At 33.2% G+C, this 14,943-nt stretch overlaps 1 protein-coding gene across 10 annotated transcripts in view; it reads left to right on the forward strand.

The window, feature by feature from the left end:
• Positions 1-14,943, forward strand: part of LOC143222169 (A disintegrin and metalloproteinase with thrombospondin motifs 20-like) — a 140,215-nt gene that overhangs the window by 74,720 nt on the left and 50,552 nt on the right. For all 10 annotated transcript variants that reach the window (XR_013012048.1, XR_013012047.1, XR_013012049.1 and 7 more), the window contains 4 exons: positions 2,829-2,995; positions 5,621-5,747; positions 10,310-10,433; positions 12,463-12,673. Coding sequence is in view for 6 of the 10 variants with exons in the window: in XM_076448244.1 (XP_076304359.1) it covers positions 2,829-2,995; positions 5,621-5,747; positions 10,310-10,433; positions 12,463-12,673 (629 nt within the window). In the remaining 4 variants the exon portion in view is untranslated. The remainder of the gene's footprint in view (positions 1-2,828; positions 2,996-5,620; positions 5,748-10,309; positions 10,434-12,462; positions 12,674-14,943) is intronic.

A 14,943-nucleotide genomic window follows, 5' to 3' on the forward strand; every position in this document is an offset into this window, starting at 1 on the left:
GATAGCACAGATAGTTCTTATGTAACGACTATTTATCACTTAATTGCACCAATACGATATTTTCCAAAACAATTTCAGTAAAAATAAAGAAAAATCTAAATTAATATGCAAGATATCAAAGATATCAAGTATTTATGTAACTGACATATATGTGTAATATTACTGATGTTTGAGTTTCACGACACCAGTTTCTTAATTATCAGTGGGACGAGTCTGAAAACTGAGTGTATGTGTGGTATCACAGTTCATGTCCTGGTATCTGTATAACCTCTTCCCTAGTTATTAACATGGCCCTAAAATACGGTACATTCGATTATATACATATGTAATGAGTTCAGATGAAGTTTGAAGGCATGGGTTCTATAATCTTCTTAACATCTGTCCAGTGCTCTTGAGTACTTATACAGTCTTAGAAGGACCATTTTAGCTTCATTATCCTCCAGTGTAATTCAAAATTAAAGAAACTGGCAAAACTAATATGAGGTTAACAATATATATTATCAGTGAAGTAAAGGAATAAATAAAGCTACTGCTCATTTATCAAGCTACCTCATTGAAATTGTTGAAGAAAAAAGGAGGAAAACAAGTAATAAAAATTAAGTATTAATGTAGCGATGACAATGCCAAAAAACGCAAATAAGGTAGAAATGAATACACGCAAAGCGATACAAAATATCCTACATAAGTAGCCAGTAAGTAATGAATTCAAAAACTTTATGGTTATTAGTTACTGTATAGTACTATTCAGTTTAAATGCTAACAGATGACAGGAATTTAACATTTTAGATTTAAGTAAAATTTATTCTTGAACATTTAGTGATTAATGCATTTTTTATTCATCTGTGCTTTGTTTTTGCATTTTTTAGCACTACCACCCCTAAATACTACTAACATTTTGTAACTTGTTTATTAGTTGTAAATATTTTGATAATTATCCTAATTTTCTAATGTCAGCAAGTTGAATGGCTATTTGAAAGCAATAATCGCCATAAAAATTGCCTTGCAGCTAAGCGAAGCATGCTAAAATCATATGGTGATTATTTAGGTACAATTTTACGTCACCCCAATAAAGATCATTATGGTCGAAAAGTATAGCATTGTTTTTTGCTTATCGCAATTTAATCAGTTTTTTGTAATTGAAGAATTTTCTCAAACGCTTAATGCCAGTAGGTAACTATATCTAAAGCACGTTACAATACGTTACTATCCCAAGTACTTGATAACAGCCATTTTTTCAAACGCAAATTAAATGATTATCTCAAATGTTTTAATTATTACACGTCTACTTCATAATGTATTTTACACAATTAATTAAATAAACATTCCACTTGTTCATTGACAGTTATTTTGGCTGTTACTGAAGTGATCCTTTGCAATCGTTAGGCAAATTACCAAAAGAATGCGCTTAGTACCATTATTCCATTAGATAACTAACACAAAAAACGTAAAAAATAAAAAAAATTAATATCAAAACTATACCGCCATTTAAAAATTAATATGAATCCCAATCTATCAAAACACAAAAGAAAAACAAGAATGTTTCTTATAGCATAGTTACCTAACTGTATCTTATAAGCAGAAGTATTAGTGAAACTGTATGTATGTATGTATGGCATACGTATTGTTCAAGCCCAACATAAAAAAACATTTCATTGTTGAGTAAAATATACAGCTAAAAACGCCACATAATGTCATATGTTTGGTCGTTATTACTAAAATCAAATCAAGAATAAGTTTGAAATTTTGTAGAATGGACGGCAACTGCCTGTTGTGGAGACAAGTGTAGAGGACGACATTTTGAAAGTCTTCCGCCTTTCGTTTTCAGGTATAAAGATTGTTGATTTTAAGATAAGAATATATATACACATATATTAAAAACCTTCGTATGTTTATTGCAAAACAAATTAATGTTAATCCTACGATTCAATATTTCTAACATTAATTCATGTTGATAAACTGTGTTTAAAGAAACAAGCAAAAGGTATAATGGCTTTGTTAATTGACGAATGGTAATGCTAAAGGAATCAGACTCACTCAAAAACCGTTTAGTTTTTTGACTGAAGGCGATAGGCGGAAGACTTTCGAATCATTGTTCGCTACATTTGTCTCCATAACAGGTAGTTGTCCTCCATTCTGCAAAGTTTCATCATGAATACGCTGCCTAAACAATCTATCAAAGAAGAATAAGTTTATTATAGCATGGATTTGTATATATAAATTGAAATGATGCTAATAACTTCGCTTGTGAGCATTCAATTCATTCTTGATGGTGTTTTAGTCAGCTATTTAATGTAATTGCAGCTTCGAATCCTGTTCCGTTCACAATACATCCTGTTTATTGCTTTCTACTTCTATCTTTCAATTTTCATTCATTATTATCATGTCCTGCTGCTTCAACATGCAAAACGCGTTCATTATCGTGTATTGCTTTTTCATCAAGACATAAACATCCGTTACCACCAACCACGTATAGGTTCTCTAACCCGTCAATCCCGCTATACCACACATTTGTTTCAGTCACTAAAGCAACAAACAATTTGCAACTGTTTTTGTTGTTGTTTTGTTCAAGATGCTTTACATTTTTATCATTGTTTATATTTCAAACATTTGATACAGTTACATGTGTATGTATAGGCCCACGTGGAAGGATGTAGGTAACTGAATAGTGACTTTCTGCTGTTTAGAGAAGGAAAAAGAAAAAGCACGTATATAAATTGTTTTCGATTTTTCTAATTGTTAAATAAAATTAGTAGATAATTTATTATAACCTATATGGATATTGTAATTTATAATTAGTAGTTGTAAGTAAATTACATTTTCTCTTTCAGCTCTTGTGTCTAACAGTTATGAGTATCTTCTTAACGGTAACTTCACAGTGTCTCCATTTAAGAAGATTATTAAGTACGCTGGCACTGTCTTGGAATACAGCGGGTCTCTTGCCATAATAGAGCGAATTAATACGTCTAAACCACTCATCAGGGAATTACATGTTCAGGTGAGACCTTTTTCAAATTAGTGTGAATATGCTTTAGAAACAAAAGTATAGCCTTATTGGCGTCGAAAAAGGTTTTATTTTAATTTCGAAACACATAATTTATTATTAATTATACAAAGATTGGTGAACAACTTAAAAATACATCCTTTCGTCATAGCAGCTGAAATTCATGTTTAGATAAACTTCAATAAAATATAAAAATGTAAAGACAAAATGCTTTAGAAAGAAGAAACAAAATAAATTTACAACTGAAATCACAATTTTTCTGAGAGTTTTTATGATGATAATCTAAATTCAGTCTGATTTCTGCGTAAATACACTTTTGGTTCTTTCTTACTTTTTTCATCCAAGTTAAGAGGCAAACTTGGATAAAAGATAATAAAGAATATATTAGCAACTCTAAATAAAACCTTTTCTATTTTCGAGCAGACATGGCCCGGCGTGGCCAAGCGTGTTAAGGCGTGCGACTCGTAATCTGAGGGTCGCGGGTTCTCATCCCCGTCGCGCAAAACATGCTCGCCCTATCAGCCATGGGGGCGTTAAAAATGTGACGGTCAATCCCACTATTCGTTGGTAAAAGAGTAGCCCAAGAGTTGGCGTTGGGTGGTGATGACTAGCTGCCTTCCCTCTAGTTCCCACTACTGAATTAGGGACGGCTAGCACAGATAGCCCTCGAGTAGCTTTGTGCGAAATTCAAAAAAACAAACAAGCAATCGAGCAGAGACCCTTCGTTAGGCAACAAAAACTGTGATACAATGGAATTAGTCTCAGAGATAATTGTTAAAAGGTAGGAATCTTTGTATTATCTTACCTGCTAATTATTTCTGAGCCTACTACCATTGCAACACCAGTGCGACTGCGATAAGTCTTGGGATATATAACGCTAAAATCAGTGGTTCGATTTTCTCATTGTAACTTTGCTATAAGAAAACGCCAAACATCATTGTAACACAATCTATACTGCCTGACAAAGGGCGTCTACTAGATGTGTCGCAAAAAATAAACTGAAAAAGTTTTCATTTAGACTTGTCAATTTATTCTTTATTATCATTTATCCAAACATATATATACATAACTATATGGCTAAAGTGTGTTCGAAGTTAAGCACAAAGCTACATAATGGGCTATCTATGATCTGCCCACCACACGTATCGAAACCCGGTTGTTAGCGTTGTATGTCAGTAGGCATACCACTGTGCCAGTGGGAGCATATGAGTAGAAAAGATAGACTTAAATCCCTTTCTCACTTCATAAAAGGTATAAAGAATGTAGCGTAAAGAAAAAATCATTCACTTCAACACCATATATAATATTAACATAAATGGCTGCTAGGAAGTATTTTACCAACTTCACAACGAAGTACATGCATGCAAAATTTATAAACAATTTCTAATACATGCACTAAGCTTCAACACTAATGAAAACTGAGAGCTGTTCAGGGTTGAGGGTTTGAACTTCACTCTTAATTCTTCTGATTTGACAGTGTTGTAATTTGTTAATATTACCTTTCTGCTTTGGCTGATAAATAGAAATGTATTAGTCATATTGTTCAAAAGCTATGTATTTATCAGATGGTATTCTTAATTCGAATTATACATATTTTATGCTATTTTTCTTCAAAGATTATTATTAGTTCCAACGAGATAACCTTATGGCTAAACATGTTTGCATGGTTCGAATCGCATAAATAATTTTGAGACATCATAAATTTACAGAACAGATATTTACCACACAAAAACTATTATTGTATGTAAATATCGTACATGAATACGTAAAATATATTAGTTATCACAATATTTTTAGTCTAGAAAATTATTCATGGAGGCCTGGCATGGCCAGATGATTAGGACGCTCAACTCCTAGATGGCGGGTCGCAAATTTAAGTCCCTATCCCATCAAACATGCTTGCTCTTCCACGTTATAACGTGACGATTAATCTACCTCTTCGTTTGTAAACGAGTGGCCTAAGAATTGGCAATCGAGGTTGATGACTAGCTGCCTTCCCTCTAGTATTTTACTACTGAAATAGGAAGGGCTAGCGCAGACTGGCCTCGTCTAACTTAGCGTGTAATTCATAACAAACCTATCCATAGAAGTTAATGAGTCATGATATTAATTAGTATACTGCATATTATTTGACAGCTTTTATCATGTAGAGGTGTTACATTCCGACACTCAGTTACACAACCCCTTCCAAACATGTGGTCAGCTTCCGGTCAGATACCTCTTTCTTTGTGAACCTGACGATGACCGAAGAAGGTCGAAACGTTGTTTGCTCTTCTATGTAAAATATTTTCTCAATCCAAACGAGCCGTTTTTGCATATATATTTACATCTCAATATTTATAATGTAGTGATAAACCTAGTAACTTCTAATTCAAGTATAAAGGTTAAGATCATAGATAAAAAGTTAAAATTACTAATCCCCCTTTCAGTTGTATATAGTTCTGTGGCTACAAATTAATCAAGATTAACTACTAAAGGCATTTTCAGTGCTAATGTAGGCAGTTTTTACACTTTAAAGTACTAGGTCAACGTTGTTATACCTTGTGACTTCTAGTTTTAAAACGTTGGGAATAACTGCTTTAATGAGCTATAAGTAGTATGTTTCATATTTGGTTAAAGGTTCTTACTGTCGGAAATCTTCGTCCGCCTAACATTCACTTTGAATACACTGTTTCTCTCCGAGATGAAAATAAGTACCGGTGGGAGTTAGAAGAAAAGTGGTCAGAATGTTCTCTTTTATGCAAAGGTGAGAAAAACTGCCTTGTTTCCTTTTTGAGTCTTTGTCAGATTTTTAATTACCGTAATATTTTATTTAAATTGAAAAATAATGCATTATATGCTATTTTTCTTTCTATTATACTATGTGACGCAAATTTTGTTAATGGATAGAATGTGTTATTTCTTAATTGCTTATGTTGTAAAATGGTCATTATTCCCTTCAGACTTTGCTTTTGTGGCCTCGATAATAAAATGAACCTATTTTCTATGTAAAAACTGCAAATTTGCACATTTTCCTTTACATAAAGCCTGAATAAAGCAGCATATGAATCAATATTTACATGTATTTGTACTAAAGTTATATAAAAATGTTTAGAAGTAAGTAGTTTTTCGAGATTTGCGACTGTAATGTAAATCACTTTCACGTATCAGCCCCCAAATATAGTCTCCTCTCATGTTTTTGTTATACGCTCCTTGGTAGCAGCGTTCAAAGTCCAGTATATCTCAGTGGAAGCGCTCGCCTTGCTCCTCTGAGTATGTTCCCATATTCTTCTTGAATTTATCAAGATAAACGTCAAGGATATGGACTTTCAGGGACATCCTGCAGCCATTTTGCCGTAGTTTTTCACCAGAGCTTCAACCAATTCCACATAATTTTCGGCATTGTGATTGCCCAAAAAGCCCCGAACCACTGCGACAAAGCTGCCCCAAGCTTTTTTTTCCCTCCCTACTGAGCTTCTTGGGGAATTATGTGCACTCTAGGATCTTCTTTATTTGTGGTATAACGAAGACACCAGCTTTGACCTTTGCGTCAGACAGCTTAGGGAAGAAGTCTCGAAGGTACTTGAAGGCTGCAGACTACTTATCAAGAGCTGTGACAAATTGTTTAATTAGACCCAATTTTATGTACAATGGTGGGAACAACACCTTCTGGAGGTCCACTAGTGGCTCACACAGGGAACTCGGTCGGTTTTGGCCACTGCTTCTTGTTGTAGTGTCCCTGCTGTCCCAAAAACAAATATAACAGGGAAACTTGGTAAAGCCTCCTTGAAGACCCAAGAAGAAAGCCACCATTTTGAAGTCCCCGATAACATCCCAGTCATACTCATCATACCTCAAGGCTTCTAGCAAGATCTTAACGCTGTTGTATTCCTCTTTGAGGTGCACAGAATGAGCCAGGGGAAAAGACGGATACTTATTCCCGTTATGGAGCAGCCCAGCTTTGAAGCTTTTGGATGAGCCATCAATGAAGAGGCGCCACTCGTTTGGGTTACAGGCAATTCCAGTTGCCTCCCACATGACCGAATATTTTGTGGCAGAAGCAGAGTTCATCTTGACGAGTGAAGTTCTACAACATTCTTGAAAATTCTTGTGAGTTCGAGAAAATTTTATCAGCTACTCAGCACTGAATCTACCTTGAATGTTCTGGAAAATGGGTAAATTTGAAAATTTCATTACCCATGTCGCAAAAGCAAAGTTTGAAGAGAAAAATGTTTTTTCCATTTACTTTAGGCATAAGCATTTGGGAAATAACACTTTCTGCCCAGGAACAAGAAAAAGTAAATTTTATTACATAGCGTTATTTAACATGATTGTGTTATGACACCGTCGTCGTAAGAAAATATTTGTGGCATGTATTTTTATTATACAAGAGTATAATGACAAAACATAAGAGGTTTTTTTGTCATTGAAACCACAAGTTACTGAAAAACTGCCAACAGTATTTCTACGTATTATAACGCAATGTTGTATAACGATAATGACTACATGTTGCATTTGGATTAATTTTCTCTTATATAAAAATTCACTAATAAAAAATGAAAAGTACGTGTCGTGTTACTATTTAAAAGTACTTTAGTGGGAAATAATTTGAATTGTTGCTTTGGATTACATGCGAAACGTATATGTAACACTAAATAGCTTCATGATAGAGAAACCGAAGCTCAATAATGTAGATGTAGACGCCTGTTTAAACAAAAACATTTTATTTCATCTTCATCGAAATTTCAAAAATCGTGTTACAAAGACGATTATTACTAAAATTCTAATATAATAATAATCATTAGCTTACTTAGTTATTAAGAAAAACTGTAAGTGGATGGATAAAACAATGTTTATGTATGTATTACACAACAGCTGGATTAAGTATGAAAATTTAAAACTATTTTAAATCTAAAAAAGCTCTGTGAATCATTAAGGGTCGGGCGGCCCTTAGCTATGAGTAGACTTTCTTTAATGTAGAGGTCAAGGTTTGAGTATCCTGTGGTGATGATAGAGAAATCGTTGAATGAGATATCGTTACCTGTTGTTTCAGCATGTGAACGAATAGATGATCGGCTGGGCTTATGTAGTGGGTTACTGGGCCGGTTAGATACTCCTAAATTTTCTGTGATGTATTTACTGTTATATATTTATTTTAATATCGATGTTTGTTTCAGTTAAGTATATATTTAGAAATGCATGTAACTTACATTGTTAAATCTGTATTGCGAAATTCTCGCCTATTCACTAAAGTTGTAGAAGATTCTCAACTGTAAGAATTAACACCTTACTATATGTGTGTATGTAAATACCAGAGACTGCCAGTTATGTTGCCTTAGCTGAAATTTTTGGAAACTGCATACTCAAGCTTATAAAAGGTAATTAATGCAATGCGCGGAGAGACGGTATATATTTGTTGGTTTGCTAAGATTTGTATATTACAAACCTCGAGAGCTATAGCTGTGATTAACGCTTATTAATCGGGAACTTCAGACTTTGACCTGGATCATTTATACGGTTCGAACATTATAAACCGCTTAACTTCGGCAGATTAGCATCGGACGTTAGTATTTTTTACGAAGACATTGTATAACTTCAACGCTAAAAAATCTCCGTGTGATTAGCGAATTTCTAGCTAGCCCTACGTTAATTGAAATGTACGGATATCAACTCAAGTCATTCGCTCGCCATGAAGTTTCCGGATCGGAATGAATATTTTATTCTGTTTGTGAGTTTGTAAACATTTATATATGAATCATTATTTGCAATAGCTATTATAAATTGCATAATTGTTTGTATATTCAAACATATTTATATTAAGAAAGAAAAGGAAACTAACTTTGCAGACAAACATCACAAAGTTGATACATCTCTACAATTCATTAATTTCTAAATTTAAATTGCAATTTAACTCAGTTTCATGATATTTGAAATTGCAATACGTAACATTATAAATAGAGAGCTCAGCCGAGATAAATTATAAAATGTAACAGTTCACACTCTAGGTTTTAAGTGGCGTTTTGTTTTGCCAATGTACGAGACCTGACAGTCACAACACGAATCATGAACGTTAAAGCTTAGGTACTTGATCATTGTACTGAAATACGTGTTTAATAGGGTTTGCGAACCCACAGAAGGAAGAGATATAATGGTGAAATATCTAGACTCTGTGTACATTGGTTAGTGGCTGAAATAGGCGAGTAATATCAAAAATCTGATGACATTGAATGTTTAGGCATTGAGGATCATTTGCTACTTGATATAAAGCCGTGATATAACACTCAAATCAAGTCAATTAAAAACTACCTCTATGTGCTACAACTTTAATATTGAAGTTCTACTTCAGACTGATAATTTCAATTATTGTGTTGAGCCAGAAACATTATTTTCCTTGTAGGTCTTGCATAAATTTTCATAACTTTTAAATCGAAAGTATTTTGAGAATAATTAAATATTTAAACAATAGAAATTTATGCAAAAAAAAGAGTATATTTTGATTATCTTTGTTTGGCCGTAATATGCTGATATAAATCAGGTAACAAATGACTCCTAATATTCCTAAACATCCAGTGTCAAAAGATTTTTGATATTCTACAGCTACTTCACAACAAAAGAAATGAGGACTTTAGGCTTACCCTCTGTAACATATGATCTGAAATTATCTGACATGCTACTTGGAGTTGCAGAACATGTCACACCGTGTAGCATGGAATGTTTTCATATTTGGAAAAGAGACGAAATGTTGCTTTGACAATGTTGTGTAATGTTGCCGTGTCATAATACCATAAAAGTGTAGTAATTTTGCTTTATATATAAGTGCAATAATGTAACACAATGCTTTGTTTTTTTATAACAGTGCAGTAATACCTTATAATGTCATTATGTGTGTGTTCTGAAACAGTGCTTTAACGGAAATTACCCTTTATCTGGAAGATTTATTAGATAAGAAGTATTTCTTTACATGGAACTGGTATTAACAATAGGTGTAATTCATGTTGTTTTTTTGTAAAGATTCGGCTAAACGAAGACATCTAAACATTTCTTGATTTCTTTTAGGTGGCATAAATCGTTTTAAATATAAAAATATAAATAAAAAAGCTTTGAGTATTTTAACTAAGAAACTTATTGTATCGTTTTTAAACATTCTAATGAAATTTTACAAATTTTGGTTCAAACATTATTCCTAAGACCCTCTTTAGTACGACCTATCAGAAGAAGAAATCGGTGTTCCCTTATTTTTTTTTAAACGTTATAAAGTAAACAATGAATACAACTGACTGAACTGTGTAATTGGATTGAGTGATATTTGCTTTGTTCTTGAGATTATAGGTGAAATGTTCCAAAAACCCATCTGCAAAAGAATATTTGACGGGCAAGTGGTCAACGAAAATCATTGTGATATTTCTAATAAGCCTTCTCATGTCAAACCTTGCAATGAACAGTGCTTACTCAGGTAATAAATAATTACATTTATTGCTTTGCGTTTATTCTATACTAGTAAGGCTATAAGTAGTTTTAAGGATATGGTTTTTGCTTTCCTTACTCCGTGGAATTTTACCCAAGGCAGCAGCCGACAAACATTCACACAAATAGAAATAATAGTTGTCCTTTTCCCTTTTTTTCAGTTTAGTAGTATCAAGAGTTTAAATACAGTTTATCTCGATTTTCAATGTTTCAGAAAAATATTACTTACTAAAAATCTACGTTTGGCAAACAGTGATTTTAAAAGAAAGAATACAAGAGTTTATTTCTATATTTAGGATTTTTAACTGTGCACTATTTAATTTAACTACTCAACATCCACATCACGATAATTTTCTAAATAAATAATATAAATACTTTCATCAAAATATAATTTTATGGTTCTAAAAAGACGAGTCTACGACTGGCTATTGAGCTAATAATGTTCGTTGTATTTCATTAATACTGCGAAATAATTTTTACTCGCTCAAATATTAAATAAAAGTAAAGGAACAATAATACAGTTAATCTTAAGCAGATGAACAGTGAATCAGATTACGTGCCTTTAGTCTTAACAAGTAATTTCTGACTCAACAGTAGCAGAAATCGTAGGACACTTTGTAGAAACCATTTCCTGCATTTAATATTGTTTCAGAATTTCTTTGGAAATGTGAATTGTTTTTCATGAAGAATCTAGAGATGTACATTGTTCTAAATTTGATAACGTCCAAAGAAATTACGATTGGATTTGATTAGTAGATTTAACTGATTTTTTATGACAACGGTCATAATATTATTGTATTAATTTATCTATGGAACACTCATAATTTCTGAGCTTCTTGTGAAATCTGTGAGTAACTGTTGAGACAAAAAACCAAAATCTTGTAATGTGTGCTCTTGTCATGATAGAAATGAGGTCTGATTAAAAAAATAACCCACAAATGTAAAATAGCAAAATGTCTGAGATATTACTAGCGGAGCAAATTGGATGCGATAACAATAGCACAGCAGTCGCGCAAAAATTGATCGTAAGTGAGGTCAGAAGATTCGACTGCAGGATAGGATAGAAACACTTGAATAACCACTCGGATCGAAGAAAACCGTATAGCAATGGACCATGCTCTACTCACTCTTAGGCTTCCTAATTTCCGGATCAATTGGATACCTTCCACCCCCAAAATAGTTTCTGCCATTCAGTCAAAAATTGCTTGTAAATAAGCACCGAGAAAAAGAATGTAAGATTCTTCCATCCAAAGCGGGCCCGGCATGGCCAAGTGGTTAAGGCACTCGACTCTTAATCTGAAGGTCGCGAACTCTAATCCCCATAACTCCCAACATGCTCGCCCTTTCAGCCGTGGAAGCGTTATAATGTGATGGTCAATTCCACTATTTGTTGGTAAAAAAAAAAAACTAGCCCAAGAGTTGGCGGTGGGTGGAGATGCCCTAACTGCCTTCCATCTAGTCTTACATTGCAAAATTTGGGACGGCTTGCGCAGATAGCCCTCGTGTAGCTTCGCGCGAAAATCAAAACAAACCAAACCATCCAAAGCATTCAGTTACTGTGCAAGAAATAGAAGTGCCATCTGTCTGTGTAATATTACACTATTATTGGTTGTTGTTATTCTTGAGCGTTATTTATTATTATTTAATTTAATTCAAAATAGTGTACGTAAGTTCCACAAATTACATTCAACCGTGACATCCATTAATGTTTTATATACAAATATATTTCTGTGTATTTCTCTAAAAATAGTTCAAACAATAAGATAAAAAAAATTCATGTATTTGAAATGTTAAGTTAATTCTCCGTGAATGCTTAAATAATTTTATAAAACGCTATCGAACTCAAACTTGCCTTATTGTTCCAGATTATGTTAATTGATAGTTAGTATAATATAAGCAATTATGTTCAAACATTGTTTTGTATAAGATTTTATGATTTGTTAGTGTTTCTACTTTGCGAGTTGTATGGATGAAATAACACTTATGAATCATATAGTATTTCTTTATTTCAATTATAGCTGGAAAACCTCTGTTACATCAGAATGTTCGTCGCAATGTGGTCGTGGCACGAGACAGCGAGATGTTAAATGTGTACAAGAATTTAGCAAACACAAAATACTCCAAGTTAATAATGAATTTTGTGCACACCTTGTTGATAAGCCAAGTAGCACAGAATCCTGTGAGGGAAATTGCTTTGAGTCTCATTGGATGTTTGGTAAATGGTCTGCCGTGAGTACAGCTTAGTATAACAACTTAGTTATTTATTTTTCTACAACATATCTAATCTATCTGCTTCCTTGACGATACCACTGTAGATTATTTAGATAGCCTGATCTTTTACCCGTGTATTGTGCTGTTATCCAACAGCATGGTTTGAATTTTAAGTATTTTATTAGCTGCGTCTAGTGGGTTAACCTATTAGCTTAGTTGTAAGCGTACATAAGTAAAACAAAAGTATCTCACAAATGAAATCATAGTTGAAAACGGACGGAAAAAACAAATTGAAAACAAAAACAGAATATATTGCTACTTTTCGCCATTTCAATATATCAGATCATAGTGCCATCGCTCTAAAATTTCAAGCTCAGCTTTGAAGTTTCCAACTGCTTGGATCTTAAAAAAACAGTACTGGCTTTTCTTTTAAATAAAACTATCTGGTGGCACGTGAACGGTGAACATCCTTAAATAAATTAAGAATTTTGTAATTGAAATATATCCTCAGCCTTTTATGATGTTTGTTAACTTTTTGAGGCCTAAGAGCAATTGATGATTCGTCAACTTAAATATTCTATACCTTCAATTATAGCGTTGTCTCCTACCAATGGAGAATTTACATTCGGTACACCTAATTTTACATGTTTATCGTAAACTTCAAATTTCTGTGAGAATTTCGAGACAAACTAAAATGTTTTTATTTACATTTTTATATGGAATCATTTTATCATTGTGTGTATTCATTGATATTTGTTAATTTTCTTTTATCAGTGCAATTTTGAAGATTATTTTTTTAATTTTTTTACTGGTAGTAAGGGCCGCACTTCAAAGGATGTTGCTACACGCTGATTGGCTGCCTTATGGAAAGGTTTGTGTAATGTCGCCAAAGATAAAGAGGTCACAGTTCCAACTTTTGACGCCAGAAAACTCTACATGTGCGTATGTCTCTCTATATATGTAAAAACGGCTCATTTGGGTTCAGAATTTTTTTTATGTAGAGGAGCAAACGTTTCGACCTTCAGTCATCGTCAGGTTCACAAAGAAAGGAAGAGGTAACTGACCGGAAGCTGACCACATGTTTGAAAGGGGTTATGTAACTGAGAATCGGAATATATAGAGCGTGCTTAGATGTTTGAATATATAATTTTATGTTTATTTTATTATTATTATTTATTATTTTTAATATAGGTATAAAGGTGTTCCTTTGTATTGGTTTATTTTGGGCTTGAGTTGTTGTATTAGTAAGGCTTTAGTTTTGCGTTTGTTTGTTTGTTTCTTTATTTAGTATTTGAGTGTTTTCTATGGTTATGTTGTGTTCGAAAACGTGTGAAGGTGACTGTGTTTTTTGAATCTGGATTCCATTTGTCTACTTGTTTCTCCAATATAGAAGTCGTGGCAGTTATCACTTTGTATTTTATAAATATAATGTTGGTATGATGTTTGTCAGTGTAATTTTTACATAGTATACACCTTAGTTTTGTGCCTGGTTTTTGAATAAATTTTGTATTAACTGGAATGTCATATTTTGTTACTAGTTTTTGCCAGATGTTTTGTTATTTTTCTTCTGATGTCGGGAATATATGGTATGTAGCAGTATATGGTTTCGTGATTTTTTTAATCCGTGGGATATATTTAGTTGATTTTGCTTTTTGTCTAGGTGTATGTGTATAATGTTTTCTATGGTTTGTGGAGGAAACTTATTGGTGTTCATGAAGTATTGTTTTATTTTGTTTAATTTATCGTTAATTTTATCTGGTTAGCATAGTTTTATGGCTGTGTTTACTTGGTTTGTTAGTATGTTGAGTTTTTGTTTTGTTTCATGTACTGAGTCCCAAGGAATGTATAGTCCAGTATGGGCGATTTTTCGGTGGATTTCTGTTTTAAATTGTGTATCGGTTCTTGTCATTTTGAAGTTAAGAAATGGTTTTTGATTGCGTTCTTCCTGTTCACATGTGAAGTTAATGTTGGGATGTATAGAGTTAATGTGATTGAAATAAATTAAGCGTGTGTTCTGTAGACGTGAATCCCGCAACCGTGTCATCTACATATTTGTACCAGTATAGTGGTGGATGTAATGGTGTGTTAATTGCTTGTGTTTCAACTTGTGTCATAAAAATATTGGTGATACTGCTGATACTGGGTTGTTCATTCTTAGGCCATTTGTTTGTATATAGTTGTGGTTGTCGAACATGAAGTTTGTTTTCATCGTGGTGAATTCTATGAAGGTTGCTAATTAGTTGCTGGGAATGTCTATTGAGGGATTAGGGTCTCGGATATAGAGTTCT

This window comes from Tachypleus tridentatus, chromosome 8 (genome assembly GCF_004210375.1).
Source record: "Tachypleus tridentatus isolate NWPU-2018 chromosome 8, ASM421037v1, whole genome shotgun sequence".
Lineage (NCBI taxonomy): Eukaryota > Metazoa > Arthropoda > Merostomata > Xiphosura > Limulidae > Tachypleus > Tachypleus tridentatus.